At 48.1% G+C, this 25,265-nt stretch overlaps 1 protein-coding gene across 1 annotated transcript in view; it reads right to left on the minus strand.

The window, feature by feature from the left end:
* Positions 1-224: 224 nt before the first annotated feature.
* Positions 225-25,265, minus strand: part of WDR77 (WD repeat domain 77) — a 178,119-nt gene continuing 153,078 nt past the window's right edge. Inside the window, exon 10 of the mRNA XM_069633296.1 lies at positions 225-1,254. Within this exon, the coding sequence (XP_069489397.1) occupies positions 1,092-1,254 (163 nt within the window). The 3' untranslated portion in view covers positions 225-1,091. The remainder of the gene's footprint in view (positions 1,255-25,265) is intronic.

Genomic DNA, 25,265 nt, shown 5'->3' on the forward strand with positions numbered 1-25,265 from the left:
TTTTCTAAGGTAATTTCGTCCGGACTCGGACTATATGCACAGCATGTGATTCTAAGCAGATTTACAAGCATCAAAAACTAAATAAACAAGGCCAACTAACTGGGATAATTAGATTAGTGTGCATGACATAGGTAGCAGTCTTGATGTGTTAGGTGCAATAAGTTTGGTTGCCGGGTGTACAACTGATCAGGTCTTGCCTCAATAAAAATTAACAGAAAGCCTGCCCATGTTCAAAAGGATTTATTATTGAAGAGGATAGTTATATGAACTGCATCACAATGACAATTCGTGTGAAAGAAAGGGTCATACTGCATTCCTAGAGAGGGAAATGTTGCGATTTAGTTGCCACAAGTCAGTTTGCAAGGAAGAAAATGTTTTATTCTCCCCCTTATTAGATAGTTCTTTCTTTGTCAGTTGCAGAGCGAGAGGGTTCTTCTGAAAAATGGCTGTCCATAGCAAGTGGTAGCAACAGTCAAGGTAGCAATATTGGTGTCCAAAATCCTGCAACAATTCTGCATACAGTCCTTGAATATCCCCAACCACTGTCTGTTTCAAAGCCACTACACAATTCACTGTCAGTTCTCATCTAAAGATCACTACTACTTCCTTATGTATGCTGCCTAGACATACAATAAGATACGGAATGCAAACAGTGCAACATAGTCTAGTACTAAACGCACAACTTGACGCCCCATTGATTAGACAGATCCTACAGCCAGTTATCAAATACAGCCTCTTAGCACTGCACTCTGGACAACAAAGTCACTCATTTAATGATGAACACCTTTCAAAACATTGCATCCCGTTCAACCTCAGATACTTAAGATCCCAAGCAAGCCTCATCTTCCTTTTCTTCATTGGTGCAGCTGTGGTTAGTACTTCACTCGAAAGGGTGCGACTAGCATACAGTTGTTTGAAAATAGCAATCGCTCCTTGATGCCTGCACTTTACAACGGCTTGTATAAAATGCTGTTCGATGATCTGACCATGTGCAGATCCCATGTAAACAGGAAAAAGGGACTAATGAGGTTCTACTATCCAAATGCTTCCAACACGACTAGACTTCTTGCAAAGCACGCGCTTGAAAATGTCTAATCTGCAACACAATTTGTTGCATGTACCGGATTCTTCGCCACATTGTCAACATTGTGGTTGATTACTTTGTGGTCCCATCCGGCCGTGGTCAGATTCGGAGGATTGAGCGGGGACCATGATAAGCCCTTCACATAGTCGCTGTGGGATCGGTCTCTGAAACTACAAAAACAAATATTAAATGTCAAGTGATCAAGCTAGAGAATACAGCATTACAAGGTTATCACGCACAAGAGACTTTTTAAATCCACTATAAGTGTGTTATTTCTGAGCGTTCCGAAAGATGTCATGGGGTCATGAGGTTCGATACATCTAAGAAGATTGAGCTTTTAATTCATTATTCGGTTCCCCCTACCAATAGGACCTAAGGAGCGCTCGTCTTCCCATCTCTACGAGACGGGGGCCTCTGGAGAAGGTGAGGCAGAGCATACCCGCTCAGAGTAACGCGTTTTATAAGTCCTTGCTGCTTTTTAGTTCAGGCTGGTGCATGCTCTGTCCCGAGTACTAGCGTCTTCTCCACACCACATTATGACGCTACAACTGATGGGCCTTTTAACACAGTTAATGACTTTGAAATCGAATACTTCAAAACTGCACTAACCAGGTCCACCATCTCATACTGGTTCCAGCAGTACGTCTGGAACCATTCCTTTCTACAGCCTCAAAACAAATGAAATGTCTTTCTTTTTTCCGGCTACATTCCATCAATTTAGGAGACCGTAAATGCGGCAGCCAAGACTCATTTTTACATGTTTGTACAGCAGGACAAAGAATATTACTGTAGGCCAAGCTGCAGATAGGGTCTATCCACCCAAGTGAGGATGACGGTGGAACCAGGAATGGTAGTACTAGTCACAAAGATAAACAACTTGCAATACATGAAGAGATGTGAAAAAACTAGAATACATAATGTGGAATATGTTGTAACCTCCTTCCCTTGGTCACTAATGAGTCCCATAACAATGGAGCATTACTGTAACAGATCTGAATGTTTAGGCAACACTTTTTTGTAGTAGTCAACAGTGCACTCCAGACTGTAAAAGGTGCATAGTAGCGCAGTATTCTTCAAGGATCCCCACCACTATATGCTTCTATTTTAAAGGGGTAGTCCAGCAAAAAATTTAATTTAAAAAATAGATAGGCAACATTAAAAAAAAAAAAAATACTAGCACTTTTTTTTTTAAACTTCCTATGTAAAATTTTGAGCTATTCAAGCTCAAAATTCGCAAAAGCAAGCACATGGGCGCTTCCATTTTGTGAAATGGATGCCCGCCTGTGCTGGCTTTTGCGGCACTAATGTAGGAAAAGCTAGCCAGCTGTAGTAAACAAAAGCTACCACTGGGTGGCTTTTCCGTCATTGGTGCTATACGCGGAAGATGGGGACCGGAGACCGGAGCAGGAAAGCTGCAGCTGAATCTCGGTAAGTGCTATTTATTTATTTTTTTTAAATAAGCACTAGCTGCGTTTTTTTTCTAAGTTTTCCGGGCTGGAGGAGCCTGGAAAACTTAAAACCGCAGCTTTAAAAACGTATTTATGTTTGCGGTCGCTTTTGAAGCTACCGCACACATAAATACAACGTTATTGTGTTTGAAAATGCTGCGGTTTTTCTTTCCAAGTTTCTCAGGCTCCTCCGGCTCAGAGGATCCTGAGAAACTCAGAAAGAAAAACCACAGCGTTTTCAAACACAACCGCGTTGTGTTTCTGCCTGCTGTGGCTATCACTTTGGGTCTCCGGTGCTCCAGCACCGGTGACCCAAAGTGAAAGCCAAGGCAGGCAGAAACACAACGCGGTTGTGTTTCTGCCTAAATCTGCTTTCCCATTTGGGGCTCTCGGGCACGGGGAGCCAGAGAGCCCCAAATGGGAAAGCAGATTTAGGCAGAAACACCGCGGCATGTAAACACAACCGCGTTGTGTTTCTGCCTGCCTTGGCTTTCACTTTCACTAATGAAGGAAAAGCCACCCAGCGGTAGCTTTTGTTTACTACAGCTGGCTCAAAAGCAAAAGCCAGCACAGGCGGGCATCCATTTCACAAAATGGATGCGCCCATGTGCTTGCTTTTGCAAATTTTGAGCTTGAATAGCTCAAAATGTTACATAGGAAGTTTTAAAAAAAAAAGTGCTAGTATTTTTTTTTTTTAATGTTGCCCATCTATTTTTTAAATAAAATTTTTAGCTGGACTACCCCTTTAAGTAATCACACAAATGGCTTCTAGGAATCAAGGTTTCTGGTGTTGCGAAGTCTCCTGCATGACCACGATGGTGGGAGTCAAAGGAGCCGGTACAGCCCAAGACAGGTGAGGCTGGGCGTGGTGAAAAATGCTGCGCCAGCAAACAAGGGGCTTGCCATAATGCCACCACAGATGCTCTTGCCTTTTAGGGGAATCTTACACCCACGCTGTTACGCATGCATGGGTGTAAGAATCCATCTAAACCTACTGAGGAAAAAAAAAAAAGCAGGACCCTAACTAGTGCAGGAAACTAGCAAGAGTTACTGGTTTTCCCACAAGGTTGCCACTTTCACAAAGTAACAGATGGACTACGGATGTCCGCTGTGGGGCAAGGCTAGGGTGTGACCATCAAAGATAGGATAACCCAAAGAAGGGGAGTAGCAAACCTGAAGTCAATCGTCAGAAGTGGAAGTCATCCTCATCCACCCCAGCTCCAGAAGAGACACTAGAGTTCCACTACCCCAGAGAGAGTCTGGAAGCAGAGTGGACCGCCATGGGGAGGGGCCAGCTAATCAAAGACCTACATCAGAATTGTAAGAAAATCCAATGGGCGGAGCCAACAGTCAAGCCCAATTCCGGTTAACAAACCAAGGTCCCAGTTTGATAGAGGCTGGAAGGCAGGGCGAAAGCCCATTTAAAAGGAAGGGCTTGTTAGCATACTCCTTTAGATATGAGGAAGAGCTCATTTGGAGCTGGTCTCACAGAACGAGACAGGAGACACGCTCCAGCATTCAAGGAGGGCACGATGATTAATGAGAGGCTCTTTAGTCTGAGGTTAAAGTGGCTGAAGTGCAGACACGAGGCTGGGGAAAAGCAAACCCTTGAAGTGGGTAACTAAGAGACCCAGTGGACTGTGAGAAGGCCTAGAGGGTTGGGAGGAGAGAAACGCAGACGATTGGAAGTATGATCAGGGGTGAGGAGAGCGGGAGACATGGTTTAAGTAGAATTTCTTTCTTGTGTCCAATTCGGTATGCAGTGATAAAAATAGAAGCAAAAATGTCACCTGTACAAAATAATTGCGGCAAAAATGCTGTGGTTTGACCTGTTAAAGGTGTACCCCATTACACCATTTAAGGGGAGCAGGGTTGCGGGGGTGTCCCCCGCTCACCATAAATGGTATAATGGTCCGGAGGTTGCGGGGGTGTCCCCCGCATCCTTTACATGGATTGCAGCGGCAAAACCACAGCCTTTTTGATGCAATATTGTGTCGGCGGCCATTTTTGCTGCAATTTTAACACATGGAACCTCCAATTCTTCCCACTTTGTCACTCCCCAGCATTTTTGCTGGACTATTGTATTTTGGGACTATTTCTCCTGAGTGCAAACATTTTTCCACACTCATTATTTTACTCCGTGCTTGAGAACCCTTATTATCTCTTTTGAATACTTTTTAATGGAGTTATGCTTTTCTCCATGTTTTCTGGCATCTACCATGTAATATTGCAGCACACAGCCCTTTGTGAGGTGTTGCTGAAAGCTCCTTGAGCTTTCCTTTTTTTATTTTACCTGGCTTCACTATTGTTACCTCTGTTAAGAGGCGTTTGTAGTATCCATGGTTTTGGATTGCCGGGATAAGGCTATATTTATCCTTGTGGTTGGATCTCAAAGCGTGCAACTATAACCCCACTCTACAAGGTAACAGTTGTCCCACCATGCAAGTGCTTTGGAATTGTTTGTAGTTGGTATGGGGGTGCGGGGGAGCTACATGGCCAAAGTCCGGGGAGCTATGGTGGGAGCAGTTGTGGTTTTGAGGTTGGGGTGGGAGTTGTAAAATGCACTTGGTGATGGATTGGTTGGATATGGATGGACAGCATGCCTGGTCTGCAGTGTATAATGAGCTGAGGGAGGCTAGATGGCACAAGCGGAAAGGGCAAGTCAAGTGATTAATCTTAGCTAGAACGTCAGAGGGCTGGGTTGTCCTGTGAACGCGTGCAAAATTATGGCCTATGCCATATCGAACATTTCTCTCTGCTTAGCTTGTCTGCTAGAGAACGGAGTTCCTCTGGAACGTGTTGAGACATTAGGGGCATGTTCCGCTTGAGTGCCCACTTCCAAATATTTTGGGCTAGCCTGGACAGACTTGGCAAGTGTGTGCCCGCCCTGCTTGTTTATGTAAAACATGGCAGTGGTGAGGTCTTTAAGGACTTGTACTGTTTGGCCTGTTAGATTCACCTGAAAGGATTGTAGGGCTTTGAGCACTGCTAGCAGCTCCATGAGGTTTATGTGATTCTGGGCTGTGATCTGTGTCCACAGGCCAGGCGCGCTGTGTGGTGAAGGTAATGGGCTCCTCATCCAGAGAGTGATGAATCTGTTTGCACTGTAGGGTTGTGAAATGGTTTTCCTCAACATATTTTCCCCTTGTCCTCCAGCATAGCGATGGAACTTGGGTTAGCGAAACAACCACTAGATAGTCCCCACTGACCGCTTACCTGAGACCACTTTCACTAACCACTCTTGCATTGGGCGCATGGGCAACCGTGCGTGTGGGACTGGATAAATGTATGAAGCCATCGTCCTGAGCAAGTGCATTGTTTTGCGTACGGTTATTTGGCGACCGGCTAGATACTGAGGTATTTGCAGAAGCATGTTTTGTACTCTTTAGTTTGACAGGAAGGCCAGCTCCTCTCGTGTCTTTATGATAGCTCCTAGGAACTGTTTGGTTTTGCTTGGAACAAGACTTTTTTTCTCGTTGAGGATCCAAGTTGGAACAGAAGATTGATTGTTCTTTGGGTATTTTGCTTGAAAATTTGAGGGATTCCCATGTTATCAGCCAGTTGTCCAGATAAGGGTACACTGGGATTGATTCTCTGCGTAGGTGTGCCGCCACTACTGCTAGTACCTTGGTGAATACTAAGGTACTACCTTGGTGAATACCCTTGGAGCGGAGGCTAGGCCTGTTGGGTAAGAATTGATGCAATCACACTGAGAGTGCACAACACTTAGACTGATATGCAAATGGATATTTCCCATCTGTGAAAAGTACAGTAGCAAAAAGCGTGTGCTGCAAACTCATCTCAGAACAGGCTATCATGCCATGTTCAGAACAGGCTATCATGCCATGTTCTTTCTGGAGAGGAGCGCCTGCTACCTTTTTTCAAATATTAGGTAACCCACCTTTTGGTTTAGGTCTGTACTGCATAAGTTGGTAGTGTGAGTGAGCAGTCGGGCCAATCTCAAGAGGTGTAAATGTGAGCTATGGAACTGTTGCAATGAAATTCGTTTACACAAGTATCCAAGTAACACTTCCACTCAAGGTTTCAGAAATAATTTAACATCAGTTTTAAAAGAGCATTCTTTAAAAGGGCAATTTATGTAACCATCAACATTTATTTTAAAAATACTTTTCAGGATCAGCATAAGTTAATGAATACTCTTTAGAGATACTTTACACGCTTCCTGCGCCCTAAGGTGGCTTAATTCACAAGGACAGTAATGGCATTTATATATTGCGCTAGTTATACTTTGCAGAAAGGAAAGGTTAAAAGACGGGAAAAGGTTAAACAGGTTCTCAGTATCAGTGAGGACAATTAAATCTTGCAATGAGATCTAGACAAGCCTTTCCCAGCGATAACAGTCTTAAACAATTTAGCACTTATGAGAGAAATATCAAAGTCAATGGTATAGAAGAGTCTGCAGAGAGCCAGGACAGCTAAAGTCAATTGGAGCACAGTCTATGGAGCTGAGGCACTTCTTAGATAGAAAAGTATTGCACAAAGTTGGAGTTTGTAGAAAAAGCACTTGTAGGGTCACAAGCTGTAAGCCTTTGAAAAGGAGAGTTGGAATCAACTCTCAAAAACAGCCAATGCAAAACTCAGCTGAGAAGAGCACAGCCAAAAGACAATGAGGTAAGTACCCCAAGTCTAAACAGTACTTCTGATTTGAAGAAGAGTGGTCCAGCTCGATTCTGTCCTGTTGCAGCGGTGCAGACCCTGGGATCCTGAGCCTCAGTCGTGGGGACAAGAGGGAGGACGTCTGGAGGTTTCCTGCGGCAGCAGTTTGGAGGTAGTCGGCAGCTACAGGCTCTTGTCGGATCAGCGGCACTTCGCAGTTTCAGCGCTCTGTAAACAGCACCACTGGGATCTGATACCGGTTAGGCTTTGTTCACTCCTTAGGTCCTACACTCTGGTGAGGGGCCTCTAGCTCTGGTCATCCTTCTGGAGGATGCTTAGGAGACTCCAGGAGCTTCTGGCCAGATTTCAGATGTCGCACTCTACTATGCATGGATTTCTCAAACACTGGCACTTTGTTCTTGCAGCAGCAAATAAGTACAGCCAATCAGGGAAGATGGTCCAGTGGAGTTAGTCTTGGGGTTAGTTGGTCCCACTAACCCAAGGGAAGAAGTTGTCCCATCCGGGGCTTCCATTGTCAATTTGAAAGTTTCAGCACAGAAGCAGGGCTTTACCGGAAAATTTAAAGGTCCAGGAGGATGCAGCAAGCTTCGTTCATGGTTTTCCGTCAGGTATAAGATGTATGTGGGGAAATAGCCAACAGCTCTTGCTTAGACTAACAAAGTTTCTATATATTATTGAGTAGTGTCTGCTACAATAAAAAATTATGCTAAATGAGGTGACCTGATTGCCTAGGGCCGATGATGGTGGTGGAACTCCATTATATGCCAATTGCAACTTTGTCTAGGATTGACTCTTGTTAAGAAAAGACTGTTTTGTAATTTGGAGGACATTTTGGTTATCTTGTGAGATTTGATATGTTTTGATTATAACTTGTGGGGAAGCTGTGTTGGGATTTATTCTTTCCTTTTGGGGGTATTGATTTGATCCATAACATGAACTTGGATATGTAAGGATTTTTTAATGCTTTTATCGAGAGTTTTGTAAAAGTTTTTTTCAAACCAAATACAATAAAAAAAATAAAAAAATAAATCAGGTTGGAGCAGTGGAATGAATTGTGCTGCAGATCTCTTATCCCAGAGGATGTCCTCTACGAAGTCTTTATCGACTTGTGCCTTCTGGACATCCATTGTAAAGTGCTCTTCAGCCTTTAAAAGAGGATCATTATACTGCAGCCGGTTGTCCACAGGGGACTCATCCAGTGGTTGGTCAGTATGGTCTGGGGATTGGATGATCCATACATCATCGTTGTCAAAGTATTGAGCCATATCTTATATGTCCTCTTGGTCTACTAATGAGCCAGTGTCTAGGGAAGGAACAAGTTACTTACCTGTAACTATTGCTCTCCAGCATGTGTCTGGCATGGATTCACATGCTCATGAATATTCCCCGTCAGGCAGGGAATCTTCGGTAAAAGAAAATGTTTCACTTACTGTTAGGCAAGATTGTACGCAGTACCCTTTGGGTGCACTACAACAACCCTGACCTCCTGGCAATAGGAACCCAACCTTTGGTATAAGTCTGTACTACACAGGTTGGTATCGTGTTGAGCAGCCAGGCTCAACACAAGAGGGGTCAATGTGAGCTGTAGGGGAGTTACACGGAGATTCACAGTGACAAGTATTCAAATAAACTCTTACACACAAGGTTTCTTGATTAAACAATTATGAATTTATTCAACAGTCCGTTTGGTTAAGCCTTCTTCAGAAGGGGCAATATAATAGTAACACAAATACACTTCAAAATACACACTCTTAGTTTCTCTAAATCAGCAAATACCCATTTGGGATGGCACACACAATTCCTACACCCTCAGATGACTTAAATAACTAGGACAATGGACATTAATATATCACTGTTGCATTTAGAGCAATACTTAACAGTATGTTAAAGAAAAAGATTATCAGCACAAGAGATCTCACATATATTCTGAAGCAGGTAAGTACTTTTGGTAACCCCCAATGCAAAGTAAGTTAAACCCTTCGGAAGGAAGGCAAAACGCACAGTCAGAGGGAAGAAGAGTCATTCAGGGACCCAGGCCAGGCCAAAGTCAATTGGACAAAAGTCTAGGTGAGCTAAAGCAATTCTTGCAGGTAGGTAAAAGTCTTGCACAATGTTTTAGAAGTCTTTGTAGAAAAGAAGAAATCAAAGTATTGCCACAAGCAGATTAGGCTCATGAGGTAAAGAAGCTGATCGCAACTCTACAGAAGCAACCAAGAGAAGTCTCCACTGAAAAAAGTAAGGTCACATAAGAGGTAAGTTCTTAGACTTTACTGTACTTTTGGTTACAAGAAAAACGGTTTCAGCTGGCTTCTTTTCCTGTGCAGCTCTGCAGATCCTGTGTTCCTGGGCCACAGTCAGGACGACAAGAGGGAGGACGTCTGGAGGACTCCGGCACTGCAACGGGACGGTCAGCGACAGAAAAGAACCAACTTCTATTGAGTGGCACTTCGCGGTTTCAGCTCCTCGCGTCTCAGCAAACAGCCCTACTGCAGACTCTTGGCTGTTGAGATGGGCTTTCCTTGCATCTGGGGACCAGCACTCTGTTGAGGTGGCTCAGGCTCCGCCAGTCCTGCTTCCTGGGAGTCCGAAGGATCTTCCTGGAGCTCTTGGCCAACTTAAAAGCAACCAATACGATCTGGCGTGCCTCTCCCTGGGTCTTCGGTTTTCAGCAGCAACTGCAGGTGAAATACAACCAGCTTCGAGAGGATGTCCAAGTGGCTTCCTTTGGAGTTGATTGGTACCACCAACTCAAGGGGAGAAGTTGTCCGTGCAGGGCTTCTCTAGTCTAGGCGAAGTCGGGCAAACCACCGGTCCAGAAGTTTCAGCAGCAGGCATCCCTTCCGAGTTCTGCTTCGGATTCCTTCGTCCAGTAGTCGACTCTGCCTTCCAAGTCAAAAAGCCTCCCCTTTTATGCAGGTTTCTCCCATTCATTCAAGCCTAGCCGTCAGTCACCCAGCAGGATGGCAGTCCTTGCCGGACAGCCAATCACCTAGGAGTGCATTCCTGTCTCCTAGGAGACTAAGCACAGGGAGTTTCTGGCACCTCCCTCGCTTCCTGCCCCCGCCAGAAACCCTGAAGCCACAGACGGGCTTCACTCGTGAATCCCGCCAAAGACAAACCCAACAAAGGGACCAAACCTGGTTTGGCGCGCAGAGTAAAATCTCAAGAAGGACCTTTCCAAAAAGAAATGGCAAAAAAATGATGACCCTTGGGTGCTTTACTGCAGCTGCGAACGCAGTCCGCAGTAAAAGCAGACCACGGTAGTTAAAAGTAAACCACTGCCACCAGCCATTCATCGAGGAAAGGGTAACATAACAAAAATGTTACATGAGAAACTAGACAAAGGGGATACCAAGTAACCCTTCCAGCATCCAATTGTAAGATAGTGTGTGCTGGGTCTAGAAAGTTACAAATGTAAAGTAAAGTAAATTTCACTTCACTTGGAAACTGTAGTTTATCCAAGAGAGGGCATTTAAAACCTTTGGGAAATCTGAAAATCTTCCCTGTGCCACTGCACTGAGGGTGCTGTGTGACAATGTAAAGATGATGCCTACAGAGTTTGTCAGGCTCCATATTTAACATAGAAAAACAGAGTTCAAATCACATTAAAAATACGAGAGTGGGAAAAAGGGTCTCACTCTCTCCAGGTTAAAAATGAAAAGTCCTAAAGTCCAGCAAAGTTGCTTGGGGTCACTAAGGTAGAGAGGAATTAGCACATTTCTGAGAATTCTCACCAACACTTAAACTGTATTTCTCCTTTAAACCAATAACTGTCCTCTTGGTGATACTGCCCCCATCCAATGACAGTCCTCTCCCTAAGCCCCTCCTCTGGCAGCCATATTCAGAGTTGGTAAGCATGTAAAGAGGCAGTATGACCAAGAAGAACCGTAGAGGGGAAGAGAGCAGTTTCGCATGTGAATCCATGACAGAACCATGCAGGAGAACAATAGGTACAGGTAAGTAACTTGTTCCTTCTCCAGCATGGCGTCTGACATGGATTCACATGCTCATAAATAAAGAATACATAGCAGTACACACACATGCCCAACCACGCGAGGTGGCAAGGCTCAACATAAGCATCCCTTACCTCCTCACCAGAATCACCTTCAAGCGAACAGGTTGCGCAGCACTGCTTGGCTGACTATGGACTCCTCCCTGGAAATCCCTGTCGACGCAGTAGAAGTTCGTGAAGGTGTACGTCAACCTCCAAGTAGCAACCCTGCAGATGTCCAGCAGGGGCACAACAGACAAACGCTGTTGTAGCAGCGATCACCCTTGTGAATGGGCTATCGGACGGCCAGGCAGCGGTCGGTTGGCCAACTGGTGACAGTGAGCGATACAGCCGGAGAGCCACCTGCTAATGGAAGCCTTGGACAGGGCCTTCCCATGGACCACAAAAAGTTGAAAGGTTTTCCGGAAACTCTTTGTGCGGACCACATAAAACTTCAGCACATCCAGCAAGTGAAAAGTTCTCTCAGCCGGCGACTAAGGCGTTGGGGAAAAAAAACAGGTAACACTAAGGGCTTGCTTAGATGAAAGTCCGATGGCACCTTCGGCATGGAGGAGCGGTGTGTCCGCAGCACCACCCTCGTCTTCTGTAAAGTAAAGGGGGCTTTACAGGATAGGGCCTGGATCTCACCCACTCGTCGTGCAGAGGTGATGGCCACGAGAAACGCTTTTTTTCACGACAGAAGCTTGAGTGGAACAGAATGCATAGGCTCAAACGGGGGTCCCATGAGCCTAGTAAGTACCACATTGAGCTCCCAGGCCGGGGCCGGTGCTGTCACCAGCGGGTACGAGTGGAATAGTCCCTTGATGAATTCCTTGACCAACCGGTGTGACCACAAGGAGGGTCGTCCTGGTGTAGCGGGTGATAGCCGCCAGATGAACCTTGAGGGAGGCATGAGCCAGCTCTGATTTAGCCAACGACAGCAAATATGGAAGTACCCAAGGGGCCATGACCCTCGGAGGGTCGATCCTCTGGGAATGGCACCAAATAGTGAATCTCTTCCACTTGAGTCTGTAGCACTTCAAAGTAGACGATGCTCTAGCCTTGGTGAGAACTTCCTTGCAGTCCCCCGGGAGATTGTAGCCACCAAATTCTAGCCCTGCTGGAGCCAGGCCTTCAGGTTCAGGGACGCTGGACTGTGGTGAAGAATGGTGCCTCCTTCCCTGGCAAGAAGATCTGAGAACACTGGCAGCTTGACTGGTGGGGACGCTGACATGCTGGGAACGCATACAGAAAGAGGCCTTCCCAAGGGAATGAGAATGCATCCCCCATGCTCCCCTGCTGGGGGAACCTGCAGGGGAACATCCGGCACATTGGTGTTCATTGCCTTCACAAACAAGTCGATCTGGGGATTGCCCCATTTGACGAAAAGTTTCTCTACTAGGACTTGCCGAAGTTCCGACTTGTGGCAAGAGCGAAGCTCCCTGCTCAGAGTCGGCGACCGTGTTCTTTACTCCTGCCAGATGAAACAGAATGAAAAACGTCCCCTGGGCAATAGCCCAGTGCCATAAGTCCTGCGCCTCTTTGGAGAGCGCTGGGGATCTGGTGCCCCCCTGTTTCCGGATGTAAAACATTGCGACCCGCACCACCTTGCCCTTGAGGGACGGCAGTAACGATTGGAGGGCCCAAAACACTGCCCGTAGCTCCAGAACATTTATTTGCAAGGTCTTCTCCTCCAGCAGCCACAGGCCTCTGGCGTGAAGACTTCCGGTGTGCGCTCCCCAGCCTTCCAGGGAAGCGTCGGTCGTGACCCGTCTTGGAAGCTTACGGACACCTGGATCCAACAGGCATTGAGGAACTCTTGCAGCGGGCGCATCGGTAACCTGCAGATCCGGATGAGGTAAATGCATGACGACATCATGCCGAGCAGAGACTTGATGGCCCTCACCGTGGCAATCTTCAGAGCCAACAGCCATTGTAACTTGCTGAGGATAGCCACCACCCTCCCTTCAGATGCCGGGCATGACACTGTGTTGAGCTGGGATCCCAGGAACAGCGAGTCCTGCGATGGAGTCAAGCAGGACTTTGCATCATTCACTGAGAACCCCAGATCCGTCAGTAGGCGGACGACGGCGATGTCTCTTGATCTGGTCCGGATGAGCAGTCGTCCAAGTAAGGGTAGACGTGGATCCCTTGCAGTCGTAGATGGGCTGCCACCGGCGCCAGGCACTTGGTGAAAACTCTGGGCGCCGACTTCAGCCAGAAAGGAAGGACCTTGAATTGGTAATGCTGCCCCTGAACGAAGCGTAGAAACTAGCGGTGTCCTTTGTGAATGGGGATGTGGAAGTACGCATCCTCCAGATCCAACGACAAAGTCTCCCTCCTCCAGTTGTCCAAGCGCATGTTGAGTGACCATTCGCAACTTCTGGAACTTTATGCATTTATTCAGTCGTCGCAGGTCGAGAATGTGCCTCCAGCCCCCAGACTTATTTCGCACGAAAAAGTACCTTGAGTAAACTCAAGAGCCCCAGAGTCGCTTTTGAACCAGATCCATTGCCCCTTTCTTTAACATGGCCTCCAGCAGCAGCTGAGGAACGTGGTTTTCCTGCCGGGCCACCAGTGGTATTTGGTGACTTTCGTTGGAACTCCAGAGTGTGTCCGTGGGCGAGAGCATCCAGCACCCAGCGGCCGGTGGATATGGTATTCCACACGCTGACGAAGTTTGCCAGCCGGCCTCCCACAAGGGTGCATGGGTGGGGGCCCGACATCCTGGCCGGTTCATTCTTGCTTGGAGGTCGACGGGCCGCTTTGCGGCCCCCAACAATGTCCTCCTCCAAAGGTCTTGGAGCAGCCCCTGTTGGTCTGTTGGGCCAAGAGGCAGGAGGGTTGACGGTAAGAAGAGGAGCCCCTGCCGAAACCCCTCGATGATCAGGTAGACTTGCCGACTGAGGACCAAAAGGACAGCCGTTGCTGCTGTAGCGTGCCCAGGGCGCGTGCTCTCTCCGGGTCTGCGTTGATGGCCTGTAGGCACTCATTCACCGCTTTCCCAAAAAGATTGTCCCAAGGGCATGTCAAAAAGCCTAGTTTGGACCTCCTGTCGGAAGCTGGTGGCCTTGAGCCAGCCACGGTGGCGAAGGCAACTGCTGTTGCCCATCTGGCGGAACTCCGCGCCCGCGATGTCCGTGGTCACTGTGATGGCTTGGTCCCACACCACTTCGCCCTCTTGAAGAATCTCCAAAGCCTCTGACCTCTTATTGTCGGGAAGGAAGTCCAGTAGAGGTGAAAAAGTCTGCCTCCTTGAAGGAAGGGACTCCATTGCTGTCGGAGGGGCGCCCTGCGGGTCCACCCCGCGGCCTTCGAAAGGGACGCTACCACCACCTCGAAGGAAGGCGCTGCCCTCGTCTGGTGTACCTGGGCCTTCACTGACAGGCCGGGTCTTTTGTCCTGCTTGGCCTTCATGGTCACCGTGGACACCTTTTCCTGCTTGGCCTTCTCCTTAGGGGCCGGGTCGGGACCTCTCCCCTTTGGCCTTATCTGTCGCGTGTAGGCCGGACACCATTACCTGTTTGGACTTTTCCTTGGTAGTCTCCAGGGCCACCTTCAGCTTGCGACTTCCTCTTGGATGAAGATGCAGAGGGAGATGTCAAGCGCGCCCTGCCCGGCAAGGAGCCCCCCGCAACGGCGCTCTCAACAGTAGCAGACTTGCAGTGCTTGGCGTTTTGTTGGACCCCCGCGAAGGGGGCCCTCAAAAGGACTTAGAAGCCTGCCCAGCTTTCCCAAATCTGGGAGAGGCATGTTCCTGGGAACCACCCGGTGCAGAGGCCTTGGCCTACAGCCACTTTCCAGCCGTTTACGCCGATCCTTCAACGTGCTTTTCAAGAGTTCATGGCAAAACGCACAATCCTCCTCCCTATGTGTTGGGTACAGGCAGTACAAGCACTAGGAATGTTTATCGTCCATGTAAACATTCCGCAACGCTCAGTCGGAGCACAGCTTGAAAAGGGAAGGGGAATCCCTTCTCCTCCAACATGATCCACGCGGTGTAGGCCTGAAAAAATCTTTTGGAAGCTTCTATGAAGAAATCCGCCCTTGAGGGGCACTGAAGAATCTAAGAAACAGGTCCCCGTTAATCGGAAGGAAGATCGATGGAGCACACAGGCTCGATTGACCGAGCAATAGAGTACAACTCTTCCAAAAAGCGAAATAAGCAGTAAAAGCTCGAGAGCTAAGCACAAGGACTCCCAACACTTGAACGTGCGATAAAAATCTGAAGATGGCTGCCAGAGGAGGGTTTAGGTAGAGGGCAGTCATTAGCTGGGGGCATTATGACCCAGAGCTCAGTGATTGGTTGTTAGGAGAAGCAGTTCAGAAACAAAACTGATTTTTTCTTTTACTGAGGATTCCCAGCCTGACAGGGAATTACCATGTGAATCCATGCCAGACCCCATGCTGCAGTAACTCCCTTCCCGCGGGAAGGAGAATATGCCCCCTCAGGCTCCTCGGTTTGTGGAATTGGCTGGCAAATTTCAGCAATTGGAGGTCGTCGCCATCACAAACATATGGATCTGGGGCCTGGCCTCACTTGGCGAAGATGTGGTTCACCTGGTCCTGCTGAAGTTCCCACTCATGGCAGGAGCGCAACTCTCTGCTGAGGGAGTCCGCAATGGTGTTCTCGACTCGCGCTATGTGAAGATGGACGTGGAACATCTCTTGCCCGACCGCCCAGTCATGTGCTTCCTTGGAGAGCGCTGGGGATAGAGTGCCCCTCCACCCCCCCCCGATTACCTGATATAGAACATTGTGGTGGTGTCTGAAGATCCTCACCACCTTGCCCTACAGAGATGGAAGGAATGACTTGAGGGCCCAGAAAACTGCCCATAAATACAGGATGTCGATATGGAGATCCTTCTCATCCGCCAGCAACAGGCCTCTGCCGTGCAGACGCCTGGTGTGGCCTCTCCAGCCTTTCAGGGCAGCGTCAGTGGTGACAGTTTCCTGTAATGGAGGGTTCTGAAACCCCGGGAAATATTGGAGCAGACGCCCCACCACCTTATCGTGCGACAGAACTCGTCATCCAGTGTGATCTGGTCTGCAAAGCTTCCGGACACTTGTATCCAGCGAGCATTCAGGAACTCCTGAAGAGGACGCATCTGCTACCTGCAAAGCCGGATGAGGTACATGCAGGACGATGATATGCAGAGCAATGACGCAATAGTCGCTCACCTTCCCTTCAATGGCCGCTACCCTCTCCGCCAAGGGTGAAGCCAGGCAGCACACCATATCGAGCCTGGGTCCTAGGAATAGCGCGTTGCGCGATGTTGTCAAGCAGGACTTTAGATAATTGATGCAGAATCCTAGAACCATCAGCAGCTTGACGGTCGCCTCCGTGTGTCTGACGGCCAACTCTCACGAGCGTTCCCGGATGAGCCAGTTGTGGAGGTACAAGTATACATGTATCTGCTATCGACGCATATGAGCCGCCATCAGTGCCAGGCACTTCGTAAAAACTCTGGGGGCCGACTTCAAGCCGAAAGGTAGAGCCTTGAACTGGTAGTGCTGTCCCTGCACTAAGGGTAGAAACTTTGGTGCTTCTGGTGAATGGGCACGTGGAAGTAGGCCTCCTCCAGGTCCAGCAACGTCAAGAAGTCTCCCGTTTCCAGTTGGGTGAGCATGTGTTGCAACGTGATCACCCTGAATTTTTGAGACTTGAGGTACTTGTTCAGACGTCAGGTCTAGAATGGGCCTCCAGCAGCCCCCTCCCCCCAGTCTTCCTTCTGGCCAAAAAGTATCTGGAATAGACTCCTGAACCCTGGAGTCGCTGGGGGACTAGCTCGATCGCCCCTTTTCACAGCATCGCCCGTATCCCTCTAAGAGCTGAGGGATGTGCTGCTCCTGACGGATCACCAGAGAGATCCGCTTACACCTGCGCTGTGTGGGTGGGGTGTAGGGCCCTGAGGCAAGTGCGCAAGAGGACTGGCTAGGGTGCCCGGGACTTGTGGGACTCGGAGGTATATCAGTCAGCAAACTGTAAAGAAGATAGAGGGAAAGAGCAGCGAGCTGAGTTAGCAGGGTAGAGTGAGAGAAGGAAGAGGAGAGGAGGAAGATATTGAGGAGTTTCTGGAATTTAAGAAGATCAATATCAAGATGGAGGGAGGCTATTCCAAACAAAGGCACCTGCTGAAGATGGGGCTCTCCTTCCAAATCTCTGCTAGGGAGAGAGGGCCTGACGCGGATGTGGAGGCTGAAATGGAGGGAGGGGGATTGAGGGGGGGGGGAGAAGAGTCTGAGGACGCTTGCTCTTAGCTGGCAGCTGATCGGGGGCCTAGGGGACCATTGCCTTGTGGCATCCTCGTCTGGATCTCTGACACCAAGGTGTGAAGGGTTGACAATGTCCAGAGACATCCCTCGGCTGGGCTGGTGCGATTCAACACTAGACCCAGCGCAGTTGTCCTCTTCCACGTCCTCGTGGAGCGTGCGTAAGGACTCCAGGTCCTAGTTGTCCGTGGATGAAATTACCATGGCCTGGCACGTGGCCTGGGGCTGATAAGGTGCCTCTTTGCCCTTCCCGCTCCGACCCCAAGGGGTCGGAACCGGGCTCAAACGGCATTCCCTTCTCAGACATGCCAGCAGAGTTTGCCAAAGCCACTGCTGCGGTTTCGCGCCTCGGGGGCAGGGACACCTGTGCTGCGTGGGCTACCTTCATGGGGTCAGCCCCCTTTTGCCTTCATAAGAGCAGCCACGACCAGCTCCATCGTCGACGAAGACTTATCCTGGGCCGATAGGGCCATCTTGGGCAGTTTGGCCTTCTACGTCTGGCTTCTCTGGCTTCTCCTGCAGCTTAGCCGGGTTGGACTATTTCCTTTTCGAGTTGGCAATGGAGGCGGATGGCGGGTGAGGCACTGTTTAGCAATATTGTATGTAGTACCCGTTGGATGCACTACAAAAACCCTGACCTCCTGGCAATAGGAAGCCAATCTTTGGTATAAGTTTGTACTACACAGGTTAGTAGCGTGTTGAGCATCCAGGCTTATCTCAATAGGGGTCAATGTGAGCTGTAGGGGAGTTACAGTGATTCACAGTGACAAGTATTCAACTAAACACTTACACACAAGGTTTCTTGAATAAACAATTATTTGTCAGTTAGGTAAGCCTTATTCAAAAGGGAGCAATATAACAGTAACACTCAAATATACTTCACAAAATACACACGCTTAATATCTCTAAATTAGTGAGTACCCTTTTGGGATGGCCCACAGACACAACCTACACCCTCAGGTGACTTCAATAGTTAGGGTGATGGGGACATTAACATATCACTGTTGTATTTAGGATCATTTAGGAGCAAGTCAAAGGAAAAGGTTATTAGAACATACAAAAGACCACAAATATTCTTTAAGCATGCAATTACTTTCAGATCCCCCCCAATAAGAGCAATTTGGTGGAACAGGCTAAGCCAAAGTCAATGGGCAAAAGTCTATATGAGCTGAAGCACTTCTTTGCAGGTCAGTAAGAACAGTCTTTGCGCAATGTTTTAGAAGTCTTTGAAGAAAAAGAAGAATCAATGTAGGGCCACAAGCTGTTAGCCTTGTGAGTAGTAGAAGATGCAGGCAACTCTACAGCAAGAGGTAAGTTCTTTCAGACTTTTACAGTACCTTTGTATTGCAGAAAAAGGGCAGCAAATGACTTCTGTTCCTGAGCAGCCCTGCAGATCTCACTGTTCCTCAGTCGTGGGGACAAGGAGGACGACTTCTGGGGACTCCTGCACTGCAATGGGACGGTCGCAACCGTCAATCTTCAAACAAGTGGCTGTTCAGTGTTTCAGGTCCTTGCATCTACCGCAAATAACAGCGGTTCTTGGCTGTCGAGAAGGGCTTTCCTTGCTTCTGGGGTCCCACACTCTGTTGAGGGGGCTCAGGCTCGGTCAGTCCTGTTTCCTGGGAGTCCGGAGGATCTTCCTGAACCTCTTGGCCAGCTTAAAAGCAATGCACACAATCTGGTGTTCCTCTCCCTGGCGTTTATGTTTCCAGCAGCAACTCTGTGGAAAGTCAACCAGCTTCGAGAGAATGTCCAGGTGGCTTACTTTCTGTCGATACGAATTTGGAGTTTCAGCACAGCAGCAGGGGTTCACCAGGCAAACCAACGGTCCAGGAGTTGCAGCAGGCGTCCTCTTAAAGAAGTTCTTCGGTTCCTTCATCCAGTGGTCCACTCTGCCTTCCAAGCCAAATGCCTCGCGTTTTAGTCCGTTCTCTCCCATTCATTCCACTCTAGCTGTCAGTTACCCAGCAGGGTGGCTGTCCTTGCCGGACAGTCAGCCAGCCAATCACTACAGAGTGCATTTGGGTCTCCTAAGAGACTACGCACAGGGAGTTGCGGGCACCTCACTCACTTCCTGCCCACCGCAGATACCCTGGAGCCAGAGGCAGGCTTCACTTGTGAAACCTGCCAAAGGCAAAGCGAACAAAGGGACCAAACCTGGTTTGGCTCACAGAGTAAATCTCAAGAAGGACCTTTCCACAAAGAAAAAAGAAGACCAGGGCCATTTCAACAAAAATGGCACCCTTGGGCGCTTTAGTGCAGCTGCGAATGCAGCCCACGGTAAATGCACACCACGGTAGTTAAAAGTAAACCACTGCCACCAGCCATTCTCATAGAGAAAAGGGCAACATAAAATTGTTACATGAGAAGCTAGACAAAGGGGATACTAAGTAACCCCTCTAGCATCCTATTGTAAGATAGTGTGTGCTGGGTCTAGAAAGTTATACAAGTAAAGTAAATGTCACTTTACTGCTCTGGGAAACAGTAGTTTATCCCAGAGAGGGTATTTAAACTTTGGAAAACCTGCAAGACTTCCCTGTTCCACTGCACAGAAGGTGCTGTGTGACAATGTAAAAGATGATGCCTATGGAGTTTGTCAGACTCCACAAACAAAAATCACATTAAAATACATGAGAGAGTGGGGAAAAAAAAAATAATAATAAAAAGAGTCTCACTCTCAAGGTTAAAAAATCAAGTCCTCAAAATCCAGCAAAGTTGCTGGGGGTCTCTAAGGTGGAGGGAATTAGCACATTTCTGAGAATTCTTCTCAACAGGCATGACCCTGCTCGGAGCACGGGGCAGAGGCCTTGGCGTTTAGCCACACCGCCAATCTACTGTGCCTCTCCATCTTCTTGGAGAAACCGAGGCATATCTCGCATTCTCCTTCCTTGTGGTCTGGATGCAGACAGCAGCATTGCAGGCGCTTGTCCTCAACAAACACATTCCGTAGCCCACACTTGGTGCAAGACTTAAAAAAGGGATCGTCCTTCCTTCTCCGCCGTCATGGTCGGAGGGTGAGAAGTATGCCTGATGGCCTCACCGTTCCTTCTGAAAACTTCAACTATCTTCGCCCTTGACGGGAGCTGAAATTCACCGACAACAGATCCCCACTGTTCGCAGATGGAGAAAAGAGCACACAGGCTCTTTTTTGGAAAAAAATAGAAACTTTTTCTGTCAAACACAGAAAAACGTAGAAGTAGCTCGCAGAGCAAACCCGAGGACTCCCAACACTGAAGCATTTAGTAGAAATCTGAAGATGGCTGCCAGAGGAGGGGCTTAGGGGGAGGACTGTCATTGGGTGGTGACAGTATGACAAAGAGGACAGTGGTTGGTTTAAAGGAGAACTACAGTTTAAGTGAAAGTGAAACGGTTTCTTTTACAGAGGATTCCCAGCCTGACAGGGAATATTCATGAGCATGTGAATCCATGCCAAACCCCATGCAGGAAAATCTTGAGTGTCATGATAGTATAAGTCATCAGACACATCCGGATAGGTAGATGTAATAGGTTTGTTAGGTCCAGGCTGGCTCTTTTGACGTTGGGCTGCTTGTTAGCCGCTTCACCTTGAGGGGGGCTCCAGGAGGTTGCTAAGTTGCTCTGGGTGTTGACCTAAAAATAAAAAACTAGGCATCCTTCTCATAACCCTATCAAATTGTTCTGGTGTCCATTGGGAGGAGCTTGGTAACACTGTGGGACCAGGTGCAGGTAAAGGCTCTGGGGGCTGTCTGTGGTGCATTGCCCCTGAAAGGGTGTCCCTAGGGGCAGAGTATTCCTTAGGCTTTGAACCCTGTGATTTTGAGGGTAGGGGCGTCGAAGATTGAGCTTTTCAATGTTTTTGCTTTGAGGCAGGTATCAGACGTGTTTTTGTAATGAGTTCAATCATCTTTGAATTTTTAGCAGGGGCTGTCGACACGTCTTTCGACGCATGGTCACTGGAACCTGAGGACTTTCCTGATTTGCTTGCGGTATTGAAAACTGATTTTGGAGTCTGTTTCAGGGGCCTGTCATGTGATCGCGAACGTGATGGCTCAGACGACAGGGATTTTTCAGACCATCCCTTTGACAAAGCGTGTGGCTCATCAGTCAACGAAGCAGTCGACTGACAGGGGTGTGTTTAGTGTGCCGTGCAGTGAGAGTGCCTGAGCCGCCGGGTGGCGTCTCCGTAGCCGAAACGCTGACCTGAGTCAGGGGCTCGCACACGGGAATCCATCTGGTCCTGATCGCCCTCAGCTTCACTTAGGACGCTGATGCTGCCATCGCTGGAGGTTCCCTCGACGTCCATGACGGACTCTGCCTGCATGTCGTGGTGGGCCCAGCATTTACTTTTCCGGTCCTTTAAAGTTATTGGCCAAAACAGTCTGCAGGACTTGCACTGTTTTTTCGGAGTAATCCCTAGGGAAGCAGAGGTTACATACAGTGTGAATCCTTCCAGGGAAACTTCCTGTTACAGGAAGGTCAGGATTTTAATGGTGCGTTTTCCATAGTAAGGAAAGATGGCAGCCTGGCGAAATAAAAGTAAATATAGGGGAATAGGCATTCTGTAAATGAACTGGATTATGATCTCCCCCACTCTCCCTACCGTACAGGGCCAAGGCCCATTGGGGCCTGCGTAGGCCGCATACAAAGTTTGTCGAGACGAGTCGTCATTGACCAAAGGCCTTGTCCCCGAAAGCCATTGGCGGAGGTCTTGCGGTGTATGGTCGAATGGACAGCAAGAAAGTCTAACTTTAAACTTTGTAAGTAATGGCGTCAGTCAGAAGAAGGAACTTGTGTCAGACTGATGGTGGAAAAAAACAATCTGAAGGACATTGACGCGTGAAGAACCATGGGTACACAGTGGACGTCACACTAGGGATAGTATTACTGGCACGCCCTGTCGACATGTCTTTGAGTTTCGAAAACAAAATGTAATACTCTGCGACTACCACTAGATGTCAACATATGCATAGCATGTGATCTAAACAGATCCACAAGCCTCTGAAACTTTGATATAAATATGGCCTCTGTGCCTTCGCATGCAACTGTTGGCAAACTTAAGACATAAGAGGGATAGCTATTGCAACCGAATGTGGGGTCCATAAGAGTACAAGGAGGGAATTGGAGCGCCACTAGTCCGCCTTGCACGTCTTACAAAAGGTGTGCACAAGGCTCCTCACAATAAATACAAATGGACATGTAGAGGAAACTAGATGCTTTCAGGGAGGGCAGAGAATTGAGATATTTTGACAAACCAGCCGCAGCAGGCGATATGGGGAAGCAGACAGGCCGGGTAGGGTGTTGGCATGTATGATTGGCCTGGTGAGGGGGACTACACATTCCCACATTAGCTCAGCGGGTTGAGCGCTCGCTGCTGCGATCTGAGCGTGATCTGCAGGTCACAGGTTCGAATCCCGGCAAGGCCAACTCAGCCTTTCATCCTTCCGAGGTCGATAAATGAGTACCAATTTCGGTTGGGTGATATTGTATGTAAATATGTGCTCTGTAAAGCGCTTTGGATTAAGGCGCTGTAAGTTACTAGACAAGCAGGGTCTACAGCACACACAGATGCAGATATTAATGCAGTCATTTTTTAATTTTATTCAGTGCCCGGATACCCCTAAGGGCAAGGCCACTGTCCCTGAAATCAACGAGTATTTGAAGAGGATTCAGACAACCCTGCTGTCTGGCAAAGCTAAAATAGCCCTAGAGATACCCATTAGTTGTGAGGAAATAATCACAGCTATTAAAGACCTCCCGAATGGTAGGGCTCCTGGGTTTGGAGACGTGTTGGCTCCCCACCTGCTCCGGGCTGTGGGAGAAAGCGCTCTCAACAAGAGGTCATAAATCTTATTATTCTTAAACCAGATAAGCCGGCCACTGAATGCGGATCATATAGACCGCTGTCATTAATAAACAGAATAAAAAATGTTTGCAAAAGTGCTGGCAACCAGACTAACTCCCTTTTTGCCGTACATGGTCCATGAGATCCAAGCAGGATTCATAACTGGACGGGCAACAGCATTCAACACTCGACGTGCAAACGTCCACCTATCTTCTCAGACTGGTAACATGATATGGTATGGGCGAATAATACCGTCTAACATTAGAGTGTAGTGAATCTAAAGATATATGGCAAGATTTTCGCTTGTAACTCTCGGAAATGTCTAACTGAAGCCGTATATGCTGGTTGTGTCCTTAAGGGGCACCGATTTTGTTTTGTATGTCATACTTGGAAAGTGGCTGTATTGTACCAGATATGCAAGTACATATTGTAATGTGAAATAACCATTCACCAACTGTTGGAAAAAATAAAGTGGTTAAAAAAACAAACAAAAAATAAAATACTTTTAGGGCGCAGGGACACCCTTTTGTGCCTCTTGTATTTTATTTGGTGGGGTCAGCACACCCCACCTTTGGGGAGTGCTGAGAGAAAACATGGTCTCTTTTCTCATTGTTCCAGTACCTTTTAGTTACTGGTGCAAGTTCATCTGACAGGCTGGTGGCAGTGTACCTTTTTGCATGACTTTTTGTGGACTTCTACCGCAGGCTTCTTTCACAGCTGGAGTAGGGACACAGGACTGTAACATTTGCCCAAATTGTCGGCTGTACTTGAAGACCTGTTAATGAAGAGTTATTCTTTCTTTGTTCTTACTTGAGCCTTCTACCTTCCTGGGTGGTAAGGTCTTGATGGATCTTTATTTTTGGGGGCTCTCCGAGTGCCTGAAAGGACAGGAAGTGGATGAGGGAACTGAAACTCCCCTGGCCTTTGTCTTACAGTGCGACTGCCTGGAACCAGTTGAAACTGGGAGGCTGGCTTTCCCCCTGGTACAGCCCCTCCCCACCCCAGATTTGCATGGAAGCCTTGAATGGCGACTGGTGGGCTCAGTTTTCTTGTATACAAGGCGAAGGTCCTGGGCTGATCATCAGTCGACCACTTGAGTGACAATCCAAAGAATTCGTAGGACGACGTCCCAGCAACTTTTAACGACAGCTAGCTCTGTTGTGACCACTGAAGACCAAACCCTGAATTCAGAGCGACAGGGAAGATCTCTTGAAGACTACTTCCTCCCCTGGACTGGTGGGCCTAACCAGTCTTAAGACAACCTGCATTTTGCACCATCGCACGAAGAGCTGCGAACTTCCTGGGCTGAAAACTCGCAAAAACATGGGACCTGTACCATTTTGCAGTGCAACCTTGTGTGAAGTGTGTATCTGGCTAAATCTTGGGCATCCTTCTGGGCCTGCAGGGACACTTTTCCATTCCTTCAAGTCCCCTTTCCAAGTCGTGGACCAAGAACTGAAGAAATGTCTCCCGGATGACAACAGTCACTGAACAGAAGCCTGAGAAGGGCTCCAATGCACCAGTACCACGAAGATTCACTGCTGGACGTCCCAATGTTCAAGTGCATCCATTTGTATCTTCTAAAGTCCTCCAGCCATCCAGGCCAAGAAACCCGAACCGGGGACAACTGTCGCTTCACCTTGGGGACCAACCTGCTGCACTTCATTGATAAAGTACTGTCGTAATCTTAGGTACTTATCTTGGTCTTGCTGCGTTGCTCAGGTGTTCTTGGGGACTGCAGTTAAGCAGTTACTTGCACCCTCCTATGGGGCACCCAGTCTCCCGTTGGGGTGAACAACTCATTGGGCTATAAATTACAAAAACTCTTACTTACCTGCAAACTTGAAGAAACCTTCATAGACTTTGCTCGGACTGCTGCGTACCTGCCTCTTTCCTCCTTAAACTTAGGTCACCGGACACCCCAGTATCCCCCTTGACTCAAACTATAGGGTTGGACTTTCGAAGAGTAGTTAAGAAAGGGTTAACATAAGTTACAAGAGTTAAGAGTGC

The sequence above is a fragment of the Ambystoma mexicanum genome, chromosome 13 (assembly GCF_040938575.1).
Source record: "Ambystoma mexicanum isolate Mex_15411 chromosome 13, UKY_AmexF1_1, whole genome shotgun sequence".
NCBI lineage: Eukaryota > Metazoa > Chordata > Amphibia > Caudata > Ambystomatidae > Ambystoma > Ambystoma mexicanum.